General features: G+C 48.9%; 2 protein-coding genes across 2 annotated transcripts; both read left to right on the top strand.

The window, feature by feature from the left end:
• Positions 1–12: 12 nt before the first annotated feature.
• SLC44A4 (solute carrier family 44 member 4) lies at positions 13–11,241 on the top strand. The gene is made up of 21 exons (XM_090282125.1): positions 13–83; positions 1,769–1,817; positions 2,171–2,244; positions 2,377–2,455; positions 3,277–3,376; positions 3,456–3,581; positions 3,745–3,805; positions 5,531–5,618; positions 5,714–5,782; positions 6,019–6,257; positions 6,352–6,451; positions 7,019–7,111; positions 7,387–7,489; positions 9,051–9,304; positions 9,392–9,486; positions 9,588–9,691; positions 9,804–9,877; positions 10,026–10,096; positions 10,192–10,286; positions 10,355–10,439; positions 11,001–11,241. Exons 1-21 carry the CDS (start codon positions 44–46, stop codon positions 11,117–11,119), a joined length of 2,118 nt encoding a protein of 705 aa, XP_090138251.1. The 5' UTR covers positions 13–43; the 3' UTR covers positions 11,120–11,241.
• Positions 11,242–11,419: 178 nt separating this feature from the next.
• On the top strand, positions 11,420–15,208 carry NEU1 (neuraminidase 1). Its single transcript, XM_090282124.1, has 6 exons — positions 11,420–11,784; positions 12,211–12,403; positions 13,133–13,395; positions 13,955–14,137; positions 14,319–14,541; positions 14,636–15,208. Exons 1-6 carry the CDS (start codon positions 11,623–11,625, stop codon positions 14,860–14,862), a joined length of 1,251 nt encoding a protein of 416 aa, XP_090138250.1. The 5' UTR covers positions 11,420–11,622; the 3' UTR covers positions 14,863–15,208.
• Positions 15,209–24,135: the final 8,927 nt, after the last annotated feature.

Below are 24,135 nucleotides of genomic sequence, written 5' to 3'. Positions count from 1 at the left end.
GTTGCCTGGTCTCCCAGGCTCCAATCGCTCAGGAGACTGAGCCATGAGGGGAAAGCAGGATGTGGACGTGCAGGAGACTTACGGTGAGGCTGGGGCAAGGCCGGGGAGCTGATGGAAGGAGGCAGAGCCAGGGTCCTGGGAGGAGGATTGGGTTCAGGGGTGGGCATTGCTGAGGAGACTTTGGGGAGTGAAGTTGGGGTCTCCAAGAGAAATGGGGCTGGAGTCCCTGAGAGGAGGGGGGTTCAGACCTAGACTCCTGTCCTTCAAGGCAGGCAGGGCCCTGGGAAGGAAGCAAAACCTGCATGGAAGGAGGCAGGGTGAGGTCCTGAGCAGGGGGCTGGGGCTCAGGGGCTGGGAGTGTCCTGTGCTGTGGAGCCTGCAGCCTGCCAGTGGGGAAGGCCCCTGTCAGCAGAAAAGGCTGGGGTCCCCATGAGGAAGTTTCAGCCTGGACCCTGCGTCTCTGAGGGGGAACAATACTGGAGATCTGCCTACCAGAGTCTGTGAGCAGTGGCAGGGGAAGTGAATCGTGCTGGGGGCTGCTGTGAGGAGTTGGGGCTCAGGGTCTTTATGGAGGGGGAATGGACCTGCCTCTGGATCTCTGTCAAGAGGAGAGCCTGTTCTAAATACCATAAGGAATACAGGCTGGGGCCTTCTGGGGATGCCATGAAGGGTAAGGCCTGAGGGGAGAGGGAGCAAAAAGCCTGACCCCAGAATTTGTGAGGAATGAGGGCTGGGATTCTGTTCCAGGGATCTGAAGATTAGGGGTGGGGAGCTGTGAGGGGAAAGGGAACGGAGACCAGCCTCAAGGATCCCTGTGAGCAGTGAGGGCTAGAGGCCTGCCCACATAGGTCCCTTGGGGTTTGGGGGGGCTCTGAGCCCCTGCTCTGGAAGGAAGGGAATGGAACCCCAAAGGAGGGGCCTCCCAGAGGAGAGGTTTGGGTCCCTAAAGGGGCTGGGCAAGAAGTAGTGAGGACTTTCAGGAAACTTCCTGGAACAGCTTTGGATCAATCACTGACCTCATGTCCTAGAGCCATGGAGGGACAGAGTACAGAGCACCGCTGGACCCCACCTGTTTCCACAATTTTTGCCAGCCCACCACCCTCCCTCCTCGATGCCCACAAGAGACCCTGGGTGCCTGGCCCCACCTCCTCCCTGTGTGTACTCAGGGAGGACCAGGAACAGGACACGGTCACAATCTCAATCACCAAGCTCAGGTGTCACCCTGATTTGATTGCTTGCCCAGAGACTGGCAGTGGCTTGGAGACTGAGGTCCCTTCAAGTGGGGGGTCTACAGATAGCTCCCTCCCTCCCCAGGTCCTGCAAGAGTTGATGCATTGGGCTCCAGTTTCTTTCCCCATGGCCTTGAGATGGAGAGGGACAAGCATTGGAACACAGGGGCCACTGAGATTACTAGACAGAGTCCCATGTAACAGCTGGGGAGAGACTCAAAAGCGATGGGCCAGGGTTCGGGCAGGAGGCAAAGGCCATATTCCTGGCTGCTAGCCTCGAAGTGTGAGCTGGAAATGACCCATAAAAGTCCCCCTCCCTTCCCTCCAAGGCCACCTGGGTGGATTCATGATGAGTAGTTAACCTGCTGGCCAGGCTTCAATCCTACCTTTCCTGCTTTCCAATTTTCCCTCCTGCCAGTCCTGTCCCTGTCCACCTTCTGAAAACCCCTAAGGGCAGGGGAGGATTTGGGGGGACAGGAAATGGGGAGGGAGACTCCTCTCAGTGCCTCACTTTCCACACTGTCCCCCATGCCTCTCAGGGAAACCAGTCAAATATGACCCTTCCTTTCGAGGCCCCATCAAGAACAGGTGAGTTCTGGAACCTGCACTGGTGGGGTCAGGGGTGCTTTGTTTTTACTGTGTATTTGCTGAAATATTGGTAAGACGTTTGTGGGGGGAAAAAACTCCTGTCCCAAGAGAGTAGAAGCATTGTCATGTGTGGAAGGAGCACAGTGGCTTCCAGGATGCTAGTGATATTCTGGCATGTGCCCTTTGGGAAAATTCATCCAGCTGAGCACTTACGTTATGCACTTTTCTATTATACTTCAGAGGAAAGTTTACCCACCCAGAAAAAGCTTTTCTTAAAAATAATAAAACCTACCGATGCCCGCTCTCCAGCATCCCCAGCTCTCTTCTCCAAAGGCTTCCCCGTTTCTCTCCAGGGGCTGCACAGATGTCATCTGCTGTGTCCTCTTCCTTCTCTTCATTCTGGGTTACATTGTGGTGGGACTCGTGGGTGAGTTTCCAGCTGTGCAGAGATGGGGCAGTGGCTGGGGGGCAATCACCCAGGGAGGGACCATACCCATGGCTGCTCCCTACGAAGTCCCTGCCCTTCCCCTCCGGTGATTCTTTGTGCGTCTCTGTCCAGCATGGGTGTATGGAGACCCCCGGCAAGTCCTCTACCCCAGGAATTCCACCGGGGCCTACTGTGGCATAGGGGCAAACAAGTGAGTACGGAAGAGAGCCAAGAGAGGGGTGAGGGTGGGGATGGGCAGCAGACCACGCAACATTCAGGCTCCAGACCTTTCCCTGTTGTTCTCCCATTTCACCTCCCACCCTGCCTCTCTGACTCTCACCCCCCAGGCCACATTGAGCAGCCTCCATTGCTGGAAGTTGGCTTATGAGCCCCCCCAAAATAGCAGGGCAATGTAGAGTCATGGTTAAGTGCATGGGTTTTAGACTTCAGAGCTTGACCTTTGAATCCCCAACTGGGATTCTGATTGTGTGGCCTTGGGCAAGGTACCTAACCTCTCTGAGCTTTGACATTTTCATCTGAAACACAAGGATGATCCCAGAAGTAAGGCTATCAGCCCTGGCAGGCAGGAAATGGTCAATTAACAACAAAACTCCTAGTGTTTATATGGTGTTTACATGTTCCAGGCAGGTGGTGTACTTTATACTCACAAAAAAAGCCTGTAAGGTGGGTATATTATTTTACCCATGATGGAATTGAGGCGGTAAGCAATTAAATGACTTGCTAAAAGTCATAAAGCTGGGTGGTGATTTGGTTCCAGAGTTCTTGCTCTTAAAGATTTGTCAGCACGAATTTGCTCAGTTCTGTCTGAACCATCTGTGAGACTGGATGACTCTAGAACTCTTTTGGTGTCTCTCACACCTCCTAGCTGTCTGAGCTTCCTGAGGCCAGGAGCTGGGTAGTGCCTGTCAAGGCCACCTGGGCCCACTGCAGCCTGGAGGCGAGGCCTGGCTGTCCCTCCTGTTCCCTACACCTGGCCAGGCCCTGACACACTCACTTTCTCCCCTCCTGCAGATATAAACCCTATCTCCTGTACTTCAACATCTTCAGCTGCATCCTGGCCACCAACATCATCACAGTCGCTGAGCAAGGCCTGCAGTGCTCCACGCCTCAGGTCAGAGCCTGGGACCTGCCTCTGCTCGGATCTCCACTAGGCCCAGGTACTAGCGCCTCAGCACACTCTCTGCCCCCAGGTGTGTGTGTCTTCCTGTCCAGAAGTCGCATGGACCGTGAGTAACAGTGAGCTTTCACAGACAGTTGGGGAGGTCTTCTATGCTGCAAACCGAAATGTCTGTCTGCCAGGGGTGCCCTGGAATATGGTGAGCACTGCCCCAATGTCACTGTTGTCATTGAGGAGGGGCCACATGGGTGGGGGTGCAAGAGGGAATTGGGTAGATGACGGTGGTGGTAGTGGGCAGCGGGGCTCTCTCCTTCATCCTGCTCTGTGACCGTGTGTCTGTCCATCCTCCCCCCACATCCCAGCCAGTGCACCAAAGCCTAGGACAAGAACTGTGTCCCCGTTTTCTCCTGCCTTCTACTCCAGGTGAGAAATACATTCCTTCCTCAGGCATCAGCTAGTCCTGTACTTTCATTGCTCAGATAAGGAAACCAGACCCAAAGAGAGAGAGTGAAGTCGCACAGCTGGGCTGAGGCAGCGTTTATTGTGCACCTGCTGTGCGCCAACAGAGGCAGATTTAATGGCGGGCACACTGGGCGCACGCCCTGGGCCCCGACTTCTGAAGGGCCCCGCAAGTTTACAACTTGTACATAATTAAAATTGCACATATGAAACCAAACTTGGTGTCATTAGAAAGAAGTGTAAAGTTGGGGTTTTGCAGGGCCCTTCAGAAGTCGGGGTCCAGGGCGTGCGCCCAGTGCACCCGGTGCGCCTGGGGGTAGACACAGAGAAGATGACAACTGCTCTCTGTGGGAGCTACATGCTAGGTGGTGGAGAGATCAGAGATGTTCACAAAGAGAGTGCATGGCAATCCCATGAAGACATGCACGGAGAATGTACATTTAGGTACATGAACAGGAGACAGACTAGAAGTTCATCCAAATGCTACTAATGAATGTGACTGGGTGGTGGAATAGCAGTTAACTTTTTAAAAATTCTATATTCTCTTCTTTCCAATAGTAAATATTATTTTTGAAAAGTATTTAAATTATAGCATGAAAAAAGATACTTAGTTCTCACCACAAATATAAGAGGAGGTATTTCAAATGAATGTTCCAAAGTCTGATCTGAATTCACATCCTAGCACTTTCTAACTGTGTGGTCTTGGGCCAATTATTTAGCCTCTCTGAGCCTTGTTTACTCATCTTTTTTTTTTTTTTTTAAGATTTTATTTATTTTTAGAGTTGGGAAGGGAGGGAGAAAGAGAGAGAAACATCGATACATTATGAGAGATACATCAGATACATCGACTGGTTGGTTGCCTCTCACACGCCCCCAGCTGGGGTCCTGGCCCACAACCCAGGCATGTGCCCTGACTGGGAATCAAACCGGCAACCCATTGTTTTGCAGGCCGACACTCAATCCACTGAGCCACAGCAGCCAGGGCTTGTTTCCTCGTCTTTAGAATGTCAATGACAAAGGAAGTTTACCTGGCAAAGTTGTCGTAAGGGTGGTAACAAGAACTGTAGGCAAGTAGTAGGTGCCCCAGGAGAGAGCATAGGCTTCCTGGAGGAGGTGAGCAGCAGACAGAGCTGAACAGGGAGTAATGGATGGAATTCTGGAGGAGGGAGAAACTTGGAGAGAGACGCAGTAAGAGTGAAGGTACAGAGGTGAGGGGGAAGGGCAGTGCTCAGAGAATGGGTTCTTGAAGCCTGGCCATGAGGTGGGCACTGTCCAGGGCAGAGACTCTCGAGGTGTCTGAGCAGTAGTGACCTCTAGCCTTGGAACAATGAGGCCTGTGCTGTGCCATGATCTCCCTGGCACTTGGGCAGAGGGTGGGTTGATGGGCGGCAAGGTTGGGGGTACAAGTGTTGTAAGAGTCAGACCAGAGGGGAAGAGGGTCTGACAAGGTGGCAGCTCAGGGAGGGGAGGAAGGGGTCATTAAGAGACAGTGAAGGAAGCGTGGCCTGGGCTGGACGATCAAGAGCTCTCTTCTGACTGTGGAATCAGGAACAGCTGTCTGAGCGAGCAAAGCCCCTCTCCCCTCCCTCCCCTGAAGGCACTATGGGTGAAATAGGACCAGAGACTTTCAAGGCAAAGCTCTGGGCTCCACCCCACCCCACAACCCAGTAGCCAGTTCTCTCCCTCCAGCTCTGGGGCGCTGTTTTCCATGGCCCAATAATAGTGCTTGGCCCGAACTCCCAGGGATCTCCAGCAACACCACTATCTACCAGATCAGGTGGGCACTCCCTGCCTCCACATCTCTGTCCCTTACGCCTTCCCATCCACAGCCCTGTCTGACTCTGTCTCTCCCCATAATGGTCTTTTTGACAGCCTCAATGCACGTGACATCAGCATTAAGATCTTCGAAGATTTTGCCCAATCCTGGTATTGGATTCTTGTGTGAGTCACCAGATTCCGCAACTTTTTCCTTCCCTTTTCCCTTCCTGATCCTCATCCTCCAGCCCAATGTCTGAAACTGAGTCTTTAGACAAGGAAGGAGGAACCAGAACTCAGAATGGACCCTAGGTCCAACAGGATTGATAATAGAAAGGGGTTTTAATCTGGGGATTTTGGTGCTGTGAGGAAAGGCATTTGGGAACCAGGGGTAACTATCACCCACTTTACCCTACCTACAGTGCCCTCGCTGTGGCTCTGGTCCTGAGCCTGCTATTTATTCTGCTTCTGCGCCTGGTAGCCGGGCCTTTGGTGCTGGTCCTGATCCTAGGGGTGCTGGGCGTGCTGGCGTATGGCATCTACCACTGCTGGAAGGAGTACCAAGTGCTGCAGGGAGTACCAAGTGCTTCCATCACCCAGCTGGGCTTCACCACCAACCTCAGCGCCTACAGCAGTGTTAAGGAGACCTGGTTGGCAGCCCGTAAGTATCTTGTCCCTCCAAACGCCAGCTGCCCAAGGGCTGCCTGGGCCATGCTTGACCCTGACCCTGGCCCCTCTGCTCTGTCCACCCTCAGTAATTGTGCTGGCTGTGCTGGAAGGCCTTCTGCTGCTCATGCTCATCTTCCTGCGACAGCGGATCCACATTGCCATTGCCCTCCTGAAGGAGGCCAGCAAGTGAGGGCCTGTCTGAGAGAGATGGGGCAGAGGGCAGGGGTGTGGGTCGGGGTGGGCATGCTGGACAGGGGCCAGAGAACCATGGAGAAGAAGAGCAGAATAGTGCAGTGGTTAACACTGCTGTGTGACTACCTTTCTGAGCCTCAGTTTACCTATTTATAATGGGGGGGGAATAACTTCCTACCTTGTAGGATTGCGCTGAGGATGAAGTGAGTTAGTGTCTCAAGTGCCTTGAGCATGAAGCAGGCCCTCCAGAAGGACTGTTGCCATGGTGATGGTGGTTGGGTGGGATTGCTCAGTAATCCAGGAAGGGAAGAGAAGCAGCAGCTTACTCCCAACCAAGACCTACCTGCCAAGTTGGTCAACACATCATACTTTGAGGATTCTCTTCCCTTACTCTCCCTGAACCTGCCCCACCCTGAGCCTGATTTACTCAATTCAGTTCACTCTGGGAGCACCTACAGTGTGCCCAGCCTGGGGGATGGAGCAGGCCCTTTGGGGCAGAGGTGGGGCCAGGGCAAGCAGGGGGGGGGCGGCTACTGGTGAACGGTGCTCATCTCCCTGCAGGGCTGTGGGACAGATGACGTCTACCATGTTCTGCCCTCTGATCACCTTTGTCCTCCTGCTCATTTGCATTGCCTACTGGGCCATGATTGCTCTGTATCCTTTGCCCACACAGCCAGTCCTCCTGTAATCTGCGGAGGCAGAGGTCAGAAAAGGCAATACTTACACAGTGCCTTAGTACAATGGGAAAAAGGTATCCCTTCCTCTGGGCAGATGCAACCCCACCCCTAGACAGAGTTGGAAGAGAACCCAGGCTGAATTCCAGCCTCTTTGCCCAGTGAGCATCCTACATGAGCCCCTGGAAAGGGGTACCTGATGAGGGGATCTGTAGAGACACCCATGTGACCATGCTTTCCTTGACTTACCTTTGGGTACCTGGCCACATCCGGACAACCTCAGTACGTCTTCTGGGCACCCAACATCAGCTTAGCCGGCTGTGAGACAGTGCCAATAAACGCATCATGTGACCCCATGGTGAGGGGGTTGGGGGTGGAAAAGGAGGCACCAACAGGGCTAAGGGAACCTTAGGGGCCAAATGCCTCATTGTGCCATGGAGACTGAGGACCAGAGAGGGCAAGGGGCTCACTCAGGGTCACACAACATGCCCCCAACAGAGCCCAAAAGGAAGCCAGTCTGCTGACTCCAGATCTAGTAGTCCTGCCCCTAAGACAGGGAAGGACACTGAGGCCAAGGAAGAGGTGTGCTGTGCCTGAGGGCAGGGCCAAGCCTCAGAAAGCTAGATACCAGAACTCTACCCTCCCCAGGACATTCTTCTGCCACAAACCCCACCCAACTGGGTCTCAGTCCACTCATCTGTAAAATGGAGCTAAGCATAATACCGGTCTCTCAAGGTGGCCAAGAAGATTAAATGACATTGGGCACATAAAGTGCTTAATGCGATGCCCAGCACCTGATAAGAGCTGATAACCATGGTTTTTTTTTTTTTTTGGTTTTTTTTTTTTTTTATCTTCCTCCCTGGGAACACAGTGCCCTAGGCAATAAGCAGGTGGGATGTCCTGGGGGTCTGGGAGAGGAGCTGCCAGGGTCTCCCTGTGAGGGCCTCAGAGAGCGGTTCTGGACCTCTGGGAATTTACTGTCCTCAGAGCTTTCATGTGGCCACCTGCTCTGAGCTGGGACTAAGGGCTGTGCCCACAGCCATCAGCCCCAGTGTAAAAAGGAAAGGAAGGTCTGCTTACATTTACAAAGGACCCATGAGTGCCAGGCACTGGATATGCAAAGCCCCAAATGACCTGGTTCTTGCTTTCAACTTGCTCAAGAACTAGCAGTGGAAACTAACACAAACCCACAGTTACATACAAATGGAAAGTGGATTATTTTCTTATAAAATTTCAAACATATACTCAGTTTCAGCAATTATTAAGGTTGTTGTCACATTTGCTGGAAAGGGTTGTTTTTTTATTTCTGTACTTTCTCGACTTGTTATTTCAGAAAATTTCAAAACACACACTAGGCAGAGAATTCCTGTACCCAGATTCCACATCTTCACCTTTCTTGTAGCCACCTCACCACCCCAGGCAAATTTTTTTTTTCTAGAGTTTAAGGCAAATTCATGCCATTTCACTTGTAAACACATCAGGATAGATGTGTTAACAGCTAAGGACTTTTAAAAGAATAACCACTATAGCCATTATCAAACCCAACAAAATTAACAATAATTCTTTAATATCATCTGATATCCAGTCTCTTCAATTTTGCTGGAAACTTTTAATTGAAGTTACAGAGGCTCTGGGAAGGTACTGCTGATTGCATGCCAGGCTGGCTCTCCAGAGCTCCCCACACACCATTAAGGCTTTGCCCACACATCCTGGGAGGCTCCTGGGGGCTCTTGTGCCCATCCAGAAACTGAAAGAAGTGAACTATGCTCACCCAATAGATAAGCTAAACCCAGTTTGAACCTGGAGATGAATTTCCTGAAAGGAACCCGCTTCCCTAGCTTGGGGAGGCTGCCACTTCTTCCCTCTACTCTGGGAGTGGCAGGAGCTGGCTGGGAACGAGTCTACTCTGTGCTCCACAGGCTCAGCCCATGAACTCCTCATGCCCGGGGCTGATGTGCATCTTCCAGGGCTATTTGTCCACTGGCCTGGTACAACAGTTTCTCTTCAACCTGCAAATCTACGGGGTCCTGGGGCTATTCTGGACCCTCAACTGGGTCCTGGCCCTGGGCCAATGTGTTCTGGCTGGTGCCTTCGCTTCCTTCTACTGGGCCTTCCACAAGCCCCAGGATATCCCCGCCTTCCCCCTGAGCGCTGCCTTCATACGCACACTGCGGTAAGCCTGGAGGTGGGGGCTAGGGATTGTGAGCCTGGGAGTCCCAGGGGTCCTGGGGCTGCCTCTTACTGACTAATCCCTCTGTAGTTATCACACTGGGTCGCTGGCCTTTGGGGCCTTCATCCTGACCCTTGTGCAGATAGCGCGGGTCATCTTGGAGTATGTTGACCACAAACTAAGAGGTGAGCCAAGGTCAGGGGCTAGGGGAGGCCCAGCTCAGCAGCTGAGTCCTTGGAGAGGGGCTTACAGGACCAGTGTCCAAACCTGAGCCTCTGGTCCCCAGGAGCCCAGAACCCTATGGCCCGCTGCATCATGTGCTGCTTCAAGTGCTGCCTCTGGTGTCTGGAAAAGTTTATCAAGTTTCTGAACCATAACGCATACATCATGGTGAGCCCCACTGCAAAAGCAGCCCCTGCTCCAGGGCCCCTTGGCCCTGACCCCCCCACCCTGGCCCAGGTGACTTCTCCACAGGTAACTTTCACCTTTCCACCTCACCCAGATTGCCATCTATGGGAAGAATTTCTGTATCTCAGCCAAAAATGCCTTCATGCTGCTCATGCGGAACATTGTCAGGTCAGGCTGTCCCCCACCTTAAGCTCTGCTGCCTCCAACTCGAAACATGAACAATTTTCATTTTGCCTCTGTCACGGCAAATTATATAGCCAGTTCTCCGAGCCCCGCAGGGCCTCTCACCCCCAATCTACCCCAACTCCCCATGCAGGGTGGTTGTCCTGGACAAAGTCACAGACCTGCTGCTGTTCTTCGGGAAGCTGCTGGTGGTGGGAGGTGTCGGTAAGGACCAGGGCAGGAGTAACAAGGACAAAGGGCAGGGGTGCTGGGAAGCTGAAGAGGTGAACTTAGAGGAGTGACACTGACCTCTCCCACAGGGGTCCTGTCCTTCTTTTTTTTCACTGGTCGCATCCCGGGGCTGGGTAAAGACTTCAAGAGCCCCCACCTCAACTATTACTGGTTGCCCATCATGGTGAGTGGCTCCCCAACTCTGCCTGCCCTAATTGCTCAAAGAAATCCTAACAGGCCTGTGTCTTCCAGACCTCCATTCTAGGGGCTTACGTCATTGCCAGCAGCTTCTTCAGCGTTTTTGGCATGTGTGTGGACACGCTCTTCCTCTGTTTCTGTGAGTACACCCCCACCACCTCCCCGCGACTTCAAGGTACAGACTGTTCAGGCTTTTTTTAAGACTTGGTGTTTCTAGAAACAGCGACTTTGTGAGTTAACGTAGCCAGAGCCAGAGGGAGCCTCTTCTGTCATCCTCAAGCCAAATGTTTAGGGATTGAAGGGGAAAGTGAGCTCCCAGGCTGATGGGCTATTCCAAGAAAGAGCATCCCAGGGGAGAGGCCTCCGGTATCATCTCCTAGGAAACCTCAGGTAGAAGTGTAGACTTCCCAGCAGGTGGCTGTAGTGAGCAGGATTTTCTTACCCTACTTTATATGTCCATTCAGGCTTTAGTAGGTTAGAGGCTTTGCGCTAAGCAGTGGGCATGAGGATTTTTTCCCCCGTTAACCCTTACAAGCTATGAAGTGTATTATTATTGACCCCACTTTCCAAATGAGGAAACTGAGATTACATAACCTACTGGTAGTGCAGCCAGGAAACCAGGCTGGTCACTTGGTCCCGGATATTCCGGGGAGTGCGGAGGCCACAAGGTCCCCTCTAACTGGTCTATGTTGCGGCTCAGTGGAAGACCTAGAGCGGAACGACGGATCCCTGGACCGGCCCTACTACATGTCCAAGGCCCTTCTGAAGATTTTAGGCAAGAAGAACGACGCGCCTCCAGGAGAGAGGAGAAAGAAGTGAGAGACGCGGCCTTGAGCCAGGGCTGCACCCCGCCTATACAGCCGCCCAGCTTCACCCCGCCTTTCAGATCTTGATTTTGTAGTAAGAAGATTTTAATAAAGACTGGTATTTTATTCCCTCGACAGTGAGACCCTGTTCGTCCGACCTAGAGCTTTAAAACAGGCCTCGCCCCTAAGACAGCCCCAGCTGCTATGACCAATCAAAAGGCTCCTGAGTCGTACCGGGCTTTTCCTCCTCCCAGCCAATAAGCTTCTTGTCCGGGTCACGCGCTGCAGAACGTCAACGGGGGCCAATAGGAGGGCTAGCTTAGAGGAACTGGAGGGTCACGTGAAGAGTCGGAGTGTTCTGGAGGCCAATTGGAGTCGCGGAAGCGCAGCGGGGCAGCTGGGTGTGGGGCGGCTTTGGGGAATGACACCTGATTGTTTAAAGGGCCCGGGTCAGCTACTGGACTCGAGCCCGGGTTTAGTCCTGGGGTCCAGGGTCGCGGCCGCCCCGGGGGAGAAATGACAGCAGAGCGACCCAGCACAATGCTCCTGGGCGGACCTTGGGGACCGCGGGTGCTGGGGTTCGGGGGAGTCTGTAGGATTCAGGTATTTGCCTCGATCTTTCCGCTGCTGTTGTCTGCGGTAGTATTCGGGGCTAGGGCAGAGAACGACTTCGGTCTGGTGAGTCACCCCTCGTAAAGCCCCATCCGACCCACGCGGGCGGTCTGTGCCCGGCGACTCCCTGGCACGCGGACTGCTGAGCCCCTCTCCAGCACGGGACTCTGCGACCCTGTTCCCTCCATCCGCTCCCAGCCCCTCTCCCTCTTCAGGCCCTTGTCCTCCTCCTCGTTCGAGCTCCTTATCCTTTCGAGGTCCCCTATTCTTCCTGAGGGCACCTTCCCTCGCAGCCTCTCCCGCGCTCCGAGCCCCCCAGCTTCCTTCCAAACCCTCCTCTGGGTTCCCCTTCCTTGTTCTGGGACCCCCGCCACCAGTCGAGATCCCCATCACCCTGCCTCTCCCAGGGGAACCTGACTCACAGCCGCTATTCATCCCTCCTAAAACCCCAAGTCAAGTTTGTCCCGTTGACCCTTCTTTCTTCTTCCGCAGGTTCAGCCGCTGGTGACCATGGAACAGCTGCTGTGGGTGAGTGGGAGGCAGATCGGCTCTGTGGACACGTTCCGCATCCCGCTCATCACTGCCACTCCTCGGGGCACTCTCCTTGCCTTTGCTGAGGCCAGAAAAATGTCCACATCGGATGAGGGGGCCAAGTTCATCGCTCTACGGAGGTCCATAGACCAGGGTATAAAGATGCCTGGGTGGCAAGAGCTGGTGCTAGGTTAGGTGCGGCGGAGTAGGGGGAGTCAGCCTGACCTGCCCAAGGACCCCTGGGAGGGGGGAACTTAGAGAGGGAACCTAAGGAGAGGAGGTGACCAGGGCAGTGATATGGAAGTTGGGATCAAAGGAGTTGAACATTTATTCAAACATTTATCGAGCACTTACTATATATACCTGATACTGTTGTGTTGTCGGTTCTATGAATACAGTTATGAACAAAAGAGCAAAAATCGCTGTCCTCACAGGTTTTATGTTCTATTGGGGGGAAACGGACAATAAGCATAATAAATAAGTGCATGTATTTTTTGTGTTGGAAAGTGATAAATGCAATGACGAAACAAAAACAGGACAAGAGGTATGGGGAGTGCCAGAGTTTGATTGCAATTTTCAGTAGGCGACTTTCGAGCAAAGACTCAAAGGAGTGACAGAGTGAGTCTGTAGGAAGAGTGTACCAGACAAGATGTACAGAGGCCTGGAGGAGGGTAATCTTTGAGGAGTAGGGAGGAGCTTGTGTGGTGGATGGAGTGAGTGAGGGTAGAATAGTTCAGGTCAGAGAGGTAAGGAGAAGCAGGTCTTGTAGGCCCCATGGCCATTGTAAGGTGTTGGGTCCCTAACAGAATGTGAAGGTTACAGGGACTGGTGAAAAGGGCATCTCCAGTGTGCTGACCCTGAGTTTCTTCCCTTTCTTCTTCAGGCAGCACATGGTCTCCTACAGCATTCATTGTGGATGATGGGGAGACCCCAGATGGTCTGAACCTGGGGGCAGTGGTGAGCGATATTGAGACGGGAATGGTATTCCTTTTTTACTCCTTATGTGCTCACAAGGCTGGCTGCCAGGTGGCCTCCACCATGTTAGTGTGGAGCAAGGATGATGGTGTTTCCTGGAGCCCGCCCCGGAACCTCTCCTCGGATATCGGCACCGAGATGTTTGCCCCTGGACCAGGCTCTGGCATTCAGGTCTCTGTCCTGAGATAGGTAGAGGGGGCTGCCTGGTGGTGAACCTGGGAGATGCCCCCAAATGGACTCCTTCCCAAGGAGAAGATCCGGTGAAATCAGAGTTTCTGTCTTAGATGGAATCCCTTGGAAGAAATGGACATCCTGGGAGGAATGGGAAGATGGAACTTCCCACTTGGTGGTTGTCAACAGGGCTGCAAATTAGAAAAAAATACCCCTTCCTTTGGGCAGACACAAGTCTGTGCCATGGTGCACAGCTTGGTGAGTGAGCACACCAAGCGTAAGAGTAAGCTCCCATCCACCCCTGTGGCTGCTCCCCCTTGTCCTGTGCACAACATGTCCAGCATAGGTCCTGGATGTTCTGAAGGAGCTTATTCTGCAAAAGAGCTTCCTGATACAGGCAATCGCTATTTGTGAGATCTGTGTTCAACCCTCAGCAAGCAAGGACAGAACTGAAGGGGACCATATGTGTCCTCACACTTAGGAGGTGGGGGTTCCCCTTCCCTGCCTCTGAGCCTCCCTCAGTGTCTCCCTCTGTGACACCCAGCTTCCTTTCCAACAGAAACAGCGAGAGCCACGGAAAGGTCGGCTCATCGTGTGTGGTCACGGGACGCTGGAGCGGGATGGGGTCTTCTGCCTCCTCAGCGATGACCATGGTGCTTCCTGGCACTATGGCAGTGGGGTCAGCGGCATTCCCTATGGCCAGCCTAAGCGAGAAAATGATTTCAACCCCGATGAGTGCCAGGTCAGAGTCCATGGGTTGTTTCCCACCCGCTCCCCCTGCCCTGTCATCCAGACCACCATTTCATTCATGGAGTCAGGGTCTGGCTCCCAGCTCTGTACCACCAGCCTTGCTCCCTCAGGGACAGGGCCCTTTGCCCAACCCCCTCCCTGGGTCTTCCTGATGCCCTATTCTCTCTCCTCAGCCCTATGAGCTCCCAGATGGGTCAGTTGTCATCAACGCCCGGAACCAGAACAACTACCACTGCCACTGCCGAATAGTCCTCCGCAGTTATGATGCCTGTGATACACTGAGGCCCCGTGATGTGACTTTTGATCCTGAGCTTGTGGACCCTGTGGTTGCCGCAGGAGCTGTAGCCATCAGCTCCGGTATTGTCTTCTTCTCCAACCCAGCCCATCCAGAGTTCCGTGAGTATCTGTCTGGTGGGGTGGGCAAGGAGCCCGTTGTCTCAAGAAGGCCTCAGCAGAGACCCTCCTTTCCTGACTCTGCTGCTGTTCCCAGGAGTGAACTTAACCCTGCGCTGGAGCTTCAACAATGGTACCTCTTGGAGGAAAGAGACAGTCCAGCTCTGGCCAGGACCTAGTGGCTACTCATCCCTGGCAGCCCTGGAGGGCAGTATGGGCAGGGAGGACCAGGCCCCCCAGCTCTTCATCCTGTATGAGAAAGGCCGGAACCACTACACAGAGAGCATCTCCCTGGCCAAAGTCAGTGTGTATGGGACGCTCTGAGGTATACACCTGCCACAAGGGTAGAAGGCCCTGGACTCAGCCTTCATGATGATGAGCCTGTAGTGGGTCTACTGGACATTCCTAAAAGACAGTTCCACCTTCCTTTAGACTCTGGCCTTTTGGAAAATCAGATTTTCTTTGACAGGGAAATCACTCCATTCGGACTAAAAGCCTGGCTGCTTCTCCCACACAGGAATTCCTGTCCCCACCTGGGAGTGCTTCCTTTTCACATTGCTGGGTCTAGCCCCCTACACTTTCTGCCCCCCCCCCCCCCCGAACAATGATTAGTCCTTTTCTTGGGCAGGGCTAGGTGGGCCTATAGAATTGAATAAATGTGAACTCAGAATTGGGGAAGACTGAGCTTCCTCTTTGAGGTAAGATACTAACTTTGGAGAGGGTTGGTGAAGGGCCTGGGAGGCCATGGGGTTTGCTATCAGGGTAAGGAACTGGATGCACCACCGACCTTGACTACTTATTGATCAAAATGTTTTGTAACACAATATCTTTAATGAAGGTGAATGAACAGGTGTAGAGTCTGCAGTTTGATCCATGCCCATCTCTTCATGTCTGTGTTCCTTATGTTTACATTGGGGCTAGGAATGAGCTCTGGGGAGGACACTATTTTGCTTATGGCCTGTGAACATCAGACTTTGGCAAATCAAATCCTCCTTTCCCTTTCACATTCTTTTTAATCACTGAAAAACAGACTGAGCTTCACAGGTGCAATGCACAGTCAGAGGGGTCCCCATAATATATTTGAAACTTGCTCTGTTTTGTATTTCTAAGATGAGTGGGTGGTGTCCTCCACGAGGCAGGGACCAGATGTATACAGTACAGATGGCAAGCCTCTCCCAGGCCAGCCTGGGAGAGAATAAACAGTGGGGCTAATTATGGGAGAAAATACCATCTTTATTCTACAGCAGAGGCTGGAAAAAGAACCTCGGGAGCTGCAGGTCAGTGGGAGAGCCACAGTGTTCCTTCTGATGGGAAGAAAATGCAGTGCCTCACATAAAGGGATGAGGGCCACATTTATTTGCAGTTTGTTTTCACTTGCAACTGTTTCGCTAGTGAGCGTTAGGGTAATTCATGCTGGCTGAGGGAAGAAGTGGAATAATCTCACTGTGTGAAGACCTGGTATAATTTTGTTATATTTTATCCAGAATTTGTGACCAATAATGTAAAACTTCAATTTTTTTAATTTATAGATATTTTCAAAAACTTGAAAATAGCTTAATGACCCCATGTATCAAACATCTATCTAATTTCAACAGTTACCAAGATATTGCCACATTGTTGCTTTTGATCATTTTTTGTTCCTTTCCCTTGATGAAATATTTTAAAGCAAATCCCAGACCTCATGGCATTCACCCCTTCATTCTTAAGTATGCATCTCACTCTTTAAAATATAACATTTATTATATAACCATACCACTAGTTACATAAAACATGAACAATTAACACTGTGGTATCATCCAAAAATCAGTCATGTTCAAATTTCATCATGTCACAAAAAGGTCTTACTGATTTGTTCAAATCAGAATCCAAAGAAAATCTATACACTGTATTTTGTTTTTTGTTTTTTTAAGATTTTATTTATTTATTTATAGACAGAAGGGAAGGAAGGGAGAGAGGTAGAGAAGCATCAATGTGTGAGAGATACATTGATCAGTTGCCTCTCACACACCCCCAGCTGGGGACCTGGCCCGCAACCCAGGCATGTGCCCTGACTGGGAATCAACGTGGCAACCTTTGGGTTTGCAGGCCAGCACTCAATCCACTGAATCACACCAGCCAGGGCTATATGTTGCATTTTGATATCTCCTAAGTTTAACCTATAATAGTCCCACTTACTCTTATTATTACCATCTACACAAAAAATAGGGTAATTTCTCTGTAACAGTTCCACTCTGGATTCATCAGTTGCCTCCTCAGAATGTCACTTCTTTCTCCATCCCTTATATTTCCAGTTATCAAACCTGGAATTTTTACTGGATTTAGATTCCATTTTGGGGGGCAGGGGACAAGATTACTTCACAGGTGCTATGTGCTTCCTATTCTGCCCCCCTCAAGAGGCAAGTACTATGGGCTCCACCCTCCCTGAGCAAAGCTGAGTTTGAGTGGTAGGTTGCCATGAGTTCAGATGGCCATAGTCTGACCCTCCTTTTAAGGGTCCCCACCACCCTTCCAACTAACAGTTCCATCCACATGTGAGTTTTGCCTGAATCAATTACTTCATAATGGGTTGTGAAATGTTGATTTTTAAATTCCATTATTTCATCTATACTTGTTAGTTGGAATTCTTCAACAAAAAACAGCTTTCCCTTATAAAGGTTGTTGGGTTACCCTGAAGCATGCATGGTCTGTATGAGAAGAGCCAGTTAAATGCTGAATGTCCCCCCTTTAATTGCCCGCTCTCAGAATGAGCATGTAATACTTTGCCCTGGCCAGTAAACCACACTGTTACCACATAAGAGACACATTGGAGGCAACCTGCAGCCCTGCAAGAGGAAGCAGGGGCATGTAAGAAAAGAATAGGGGAGCCCTCGCTGGTGTGACTCAATGGGTTAAGCACTGGCCTGTGAACCAAAGGATCACTAGTTTGATTCCCAGTCAGGACACATCCACACATTGATGTTTCACTTCCTCTCTTTCTCCCTTCCTCTCTCTCTAAAAATAAATAAAAATCTTTAAAAAAATTTTTTTTAATTAAAAAAAAAGGAGGTAAGAAACAGGCAGCATGTGCTCGTGGGGTCTGCTTTTCTAACACAGCTCATGAAATAGATATGATGGAAGGAAGAGTGGTGGGGTGGCATCTGCAGCAACTGAAAATCTGCTAATACCACTCAAAACTGCACATGTGACAGTCTTGCTGACGATATTATTGTTAGGGTGGTGCGGGCTATGAAAGAATTCACAAAGAGAAGTAAAGACAGAGAGAAAAGTTTTTATTCACTTTCCTAGAAGTGGAAAGGGATGGGCATGATGAGGAGAGATACACCAGCACTGAGGGGTGGGGGCTTTGAGTTTTTATTGGATTATAAAAGGTGGGGGGGGGTGCTGTTATGTGGCCACTAGGCTGTTGGGGGCATTGCAACATGGGAAGTTTCAGGTGGTTTTGCATAAACTGAAGTTTGTTCCATTGTTATCTTCTGCCTGCAGCTGTCGCTGTCTGTTCTTGCTGTCCAATAATTTCCAGTCTTGGGGACATAAGCTCAGAAGAGTAAAATGGCAGTCATGTTGAACAAGGTCATAGGCCTGCTCAGCAAATGGCGCTGGTTTTCTTTTCTTTCCTTATCTGGCTTTAAAGTGGATTTATTCTTAATGACCTTGCCTGGTTCTGGAGAGTAAGGATGAAGGTCTCTTTTTCTGTAACTACTTCAGGCAAGCTAGGGGTGTAGAGCTGCCTTAAATTTTATACACACTGATACTCATTTGAGTGAGGCTTCTTAATAGGTAATATGGGTGTATTGTATGGAGAGCAGCAGGGCCAAATAAGTCCATATTCCTGAAACTTCTGAATTATTGGGCATATTCCTTCTAGAACCTCTTTCTGCAAGCACTACTTAAGTGTTGAATATGGTCAGGGACGCTGAGATAATTCCAGCAAGCAGGATGAATGGCCAGTACACATGGAGGACTGTGGCTCACTCAGACCATCAGCCCTGAGCAGTGCAAACACCTTCCTTTTATTGGATTTTGCAGATATGCTAATCAACAGGGAGGGTCCAGGAATGAGCTCACAGGCACATCCCGGGAATGATTACAATGTACTTGAACCTTACAACAGAGGAAGCTCAAAAGGTCAACTGAAGAGAACACTTCCTGACAAGTCAATATATCCTCTATAAGTTCAAAAACAGAAAAACAGAAATCCAATCATTTATTCTTTTAAGACCAAGGAATGGATGCACTGTTCAGAAAGCAATCAAGGTTAAACACCATTTGTACTTAGTTTTGTTTGATTTCCTTATCAACATCAGGGAAGATTGAGTACTCAGCAAGATTCTTTTTAAGTCACAGGATGTCTTTAAGATCCTGAGACCTGAGCAGTCAGAGACTGTTGGTACCAGCGAGTCCAGCTTGCTGCTTGGATCATTAAACACCTGGACCGAGAGGCATGTAAACATACCTCAAATCAGCAGTCTTGATTTCCAGCATCACAGTACTGACTTTTATAGGGAGTTCCCACCCCCGGTTTGAAGTCAACTTTAATAGGAAAGGCTTGCTCAATCCTCCTTGGCCTTCCAGCAGTCCACTTAGGGGGGCTTATCAGATTCCTGATTTCTTCTGGCCAGGGACGTGCTTCTTCCTCTTCCCAGTATTTTATGAGGAATTGCCATACATGCTCCGGAAGAACCTGTAGGTGAAGCTGTTGCTCCCCTGGAGAAAAACGTGATTGGACATAGAGTTTTGACAGCAAATCCCTTCCCAGAAGAGAAATTGGACACTTGGGAATATATAAGAATTTACGAGTTAAAACCATATCTCCCATGGCACATTCTAATGGTTTCCAGAAAAAATGGTTTTTAGGGCTTTCAGAAATTCCAGTTCAAGTTACAGCCTGCTGCAAGGACTCAGAGTTTTATTGACCATGGAGTATGTCACTCTGGTATCAATCAAAAAGCCTACAGTTTGTCCCCCCACTGTTACCTTTACCAAAGGTTCCTGGGGGGTGACTTTAATAGATTGTTGAAATGAGAGAACCTCTGGGCCTCATCATCCATCATTGGAAAAAATTCCTTTTCCCAACGTAACTCTTGAGTTCTCAGGCTCTGGCCCCCTCTTTCCTTGCTTGGGGCATTCATTTTTCCAGTGCCCCTTTCCTTTGCAATATGCACATTGATCAGTGGTATGCATTTTAGATGGGGGTCAGGCCCTCTTGCTCACCAATGGAATTGTCCTGAGGCTTGTTCCAAGAAAATAGGGGCTGCTGGGGCCTTTTTTCTCTTCTCTGTTATAAGCTTTGAAGGCAATGTCTACTAATTAGGAAGGATTCATGCCCATTCCTCCCCCTAGCTCTTAAGTTTCTTTCTGATGTCAGGGTACACTTTGAGAGATAAAGTTCATATTCACCACTCTAATATTTTCAGGGGCTTGTGGATCCAAATCAGTATATATCCTATAGGCCTGGTAGAGTCTTACAAGAAACTCAGAGGGGTCCTCTGTGGGCTTTTGTTGTACCACCTGCACCACATTCAGGCTTTTCTGCTTACAGACTCCTTCTTCAGTCCCTCAAGGATGCACCTCTTATAATGCTCTAAAAGAGCATTCTCATTAAGGTCCCAGTTGGGCTTGGTTAACGGTACTGTCTTAGTAGGGTCGGGAGCCCCATCTGGATTTTCTTGGTGCAGTCTAAGAGACTCTTTATTTGCCTTATCCAATACCAGCCTCTGCTCATCCCCCGTAAGCAAAATATTTAGTAAGGTTTGTATGTCTGCCCAACTGGGATGGTGGGTGGCAAAAATGAACACAACTAAAGCAGTCATTTTAGTAGGATTATCCCTATAAGAAGTATTTGAGCTTTTCCAGCTTAACAGATCCAATGTAGAAAACAGAGTATATGCCAAATAATACCCAGCAGACTGGCCCTCTGGTCCTACTCCCAGTGGAAGTCTTCATTAAGAGTATTGCCCTGCCCCAGTAGGGGTTTGTCCTCCACCAAATTAGGTTCTGGAAGGAGAGACCAGTTCAGGCTCACTTCCTCCACCTCCCTCATTCGAGTAAAGAGGAAGATCCCCCAGGGCTGGAGGGGCTTTGGGAACACTGACCATGCTCACAGCAGCCTTTAATATCTAGATCCTCCTGGTCCCTTTCCTCTGGACCATTAACTTATTTCCTTTTAATCCTGCATCTTTATTATGTGATCTCATACAGGCTTCTATGTAAGGCATTTCATCCCACTTCCCTGATCTTTGACAGAACAACTCTAATTGCAGTGTAGTATAGTAATTTAAAGACCCATTCAGTGGCCGGCACTCTCTTGAGTCCAGATTATACATAAGCCAAACAGTATTAATAATAAAAAAACATTTTATTTTCAGTCATAGGTTTATAAGCATAGGTTGGCCAATCAGCCCAAATTCATCCCTAAGGGCTGTTTCCTGGAACAGATGCTTTTCCCTCCATTTTACCAGACAGAGCTCTGTAAGATCAAATCAATAAAAAAAAAAAAAAAAAAAAAGGATTTATGAGACATTATGATTCCCTGATACAAGGGGCTGTGCAATACCTATTATGTGGTAGACTGAAAAAATGATCCCCCCAAAGATATCCATTCAAACCCATGTCATTCATGTTGTTCAGGGGTCCACTATATATAATACGTATACTGTGTATATATAAAATATATATATTTAGCCCTGGCTGGTTTGGCTCAGTGGATTGAGCGCCGGCCTGCAAACAAAAGGGTTTCTGGTTCGATTCCCGGCCAGAGCAAATGCCTGGGTTGCAGACCGGGTCCCGGTTGGGGGTGCGCAAAAGGCAACCACACATTGATGTTTCTCTCCCTCTTTTCTCCCTCACTTCCCCTCTTTCTAAAAATAAATAAAATCTATATATTATATAAAATCTTCATATATATCTATACATATTCAGACATGTTATATTTTTGCAGTATTTTCTAATATGGAAAATTGTTGACAATTGTTGGAGTTAGGTGGTGGGTATATGGGTATTCTTTCTGCTATTTAATGGTTGTCGTTACAGGCAATAGCCAGCCTAGAATGTGACCCACTTCCACCTGAGGTTCACCTGACTGGGGGCAACATAGTTTAACATTTTAAGAGTCAGTGGGTACTTTAACCCTTAGAATAATATTTCCTTGTTCTTTGGAAAATAACACAACAATCAAAACACAATCTTTAAGTAGAATGTTAATAAACAAGAAAGTGCTACAATAAATCAACTAGCAAGTGACCCCTGAGCTGCTGGAAGCAAGAGGCCCCCATATGCCACAGGCAGAGCTAAAGATGGTACCATTATAACAAAAGAAGTGAAGGCAGCTCTACACAAAAAATTTTGAAGTTTGGAGCAACTCATCTCATCCTTCATGTTAACTCCTTCTTTATATTATTAATCTGTTTACTCCACATTATGGATGATCTCTTCTTCCAATTCACTAATTCTCTATCCAGCTGGTTTGTTAACATGTTCATTGTGCTTCTTATGTATTTACTTCAATTCTCAAATTTCTACTTGCTTCTTTTTCAAATCTGCCTGCTTTTTTATAATGCTCTGTTCCTGCACAGTGGATTAAATTCTTTTCTTTATCTCTGACCATCTTCAGCCTCCGAGAGCCCTGTTATTTGAGTTCTTTTATCACTTGTTACTGTGCCTGCTGACTTGCTCCCCGGGGCATGGGTCCATGTTTTTTATTTTGGCTCCTCTTGGGAACTGTTGTCTTCCAAGGGAGTGCCAGCTCTGGAGTCTGACAGTGTCCCTGGGGAGTCCCTGTGGTGTGGCTTAGCTTTTGCCTTTGCTCAGCCCTTCAAGATTCACAGGTTCCCAAACATGTTTTTAAGTTAAGTAGTCCATACACACAAAAATATGAAAAAAAAAATTGTATCATGAGCTCCCATGTACACCTCATTGACTCTGATCACTCTTCCTATCCACCCACTTGTCACAGCCCAGCTAACCACTATACTGAATTTAGCAGTTAGCAAGCCTATGCATTTCTTTTACTATATTTAACTCTAAACAATGTATTGTTCAGCTGTAAATTTTATTTTTTTTAATCCTCACTTGAAGATATATTTATTGAGAGGAAGGGAGAGAGAAGCATAGATGTGAAACGAATATTGATCAGTTGCCTCCTGTATGCGCCCCCAACTGGGGATCGAACCTGCAATCTTTTGGGGTACAGGATGATGCTCCAATCAATTGAGCCACCCTGCCAGGGCCAGTCAGTGTTTTTTATACATTACATACTACATACATATATCCTCCTGTGGGTTGCCTTTTTTTTTTCATTGTTTGTGATTAATCCATGCTGGTATGTTACTCTTACCACTGCTGTGTGGAACACATCACTGCTCTGTGGTATTATGTTTACCTGTTTCTCACTCACAACTTTTCTCTCCCATTCTCCCTCCCCCATCTAAAAAAATATTTTTTAAATAAAAATTAGTCCATATTTATGAAATTTCAGAAGATATAAAACCAAACATTATAACAAGAATGCAGAATAAAAGCATAAAGGTCAAGAAATTATAAAGCCACAATTCAACTTGGTGGCTTCCTTTGATCAGGAAGGAATAAAAGGGAAACTGAGTCAAAGGCAGGTTTGCTTCAATTAAGCTGGGTGATGAATGGGTACACTGGAGGCAATGGAATTCAAATCCCGATACTTATCTCTGGGCTTAAGTAATTTTTTTTTTTTTTAACAAGACAAAGTTTATTTAGAAAGTCAGAGGTAGAAGGGAGGTGTAGAAGAAATGGGTTTAGGAACACACATTACAGAAGCAAAGGGTCCTTGAAGCTTAGGAAAGAGGAAGGTAAATGTAACGCACCTCCTGGGAAGACGAGGAGCATGCCTTAAGCAAATTATCTAACATCCCTTAGCCTTCCTTTCCTTGGCAGCAAAGTTGATTTTTAGGGATTCAATGAAGTGAGGCATGCAAAAAGCAGACCTATGTACTAAATACATGGTGGCTATTAAGATATAGAATGAAGGGGGTGGGGGGGGCAAAAAAAAAAAAAAAAAGATATAGAATGAAGCCTGAGAACGGACTAGAATCACATGCTTGGTTGGGACCTTCTATTAAGTAGTATTTAATGGTAGTAACTCAAATCCAGAGGAAAAAGTCCAATTCTCCCTCTTCCCCCAACCCCATCCCCAGTTCCAATTCCCTCTGCTAAAGTAATCTTAACTGGTAACAGACTAGTTTGATAAGAACATTAGGGAACCAAGTGAAGGACTTTAATAAAAAATATTACTATTTTAATTCACCATTTTTAGAGAACATTCTTTTAAAACAGGGCTGATCCTAAAGTTTTGAGCAAAAAGCTGAAGCTTGGGGAATCCCTGCTGAGAATAGCAATGGGAGGTGACCATGTCTTCTGGGAGTAACAGTGATTTCAAGGAGAAACTAGAAGGGATTAAAAGAAAGGATGCCCTAACTGGTGTGGCTCAGTGGGTTGGGTGTAATCATGTAGACTGAAAGGTTGCCAGTTTGATTCCAGGTCAGGGCACATGTTTGGGTTGCAGGGCAAGGTCCCCTGTTGATGTTTCTCTCCCTCCCTTCCCCTCTCCAAATATAAATAAGATCTTAA

The sequence above is a fragment of the Furipterus horrens genome, unplaced genomic scaffold (assembly GCF_987537825.1).
Source record: "Furipterus horrens unplaced genomic scaffold, mFurHor1.1.pri manual_scaffold_6, whole genome shotgun sequence".
NCBI classification, from domain to species: Eukaryota; Metazoa; Chordata; class Mammalia; order Chiroptera; family Furipteridae; genus Furipterus; species Furipterus horrens.
This window is presented reverse-complemented; position numbering and strand designations above follow the sequence as displayed.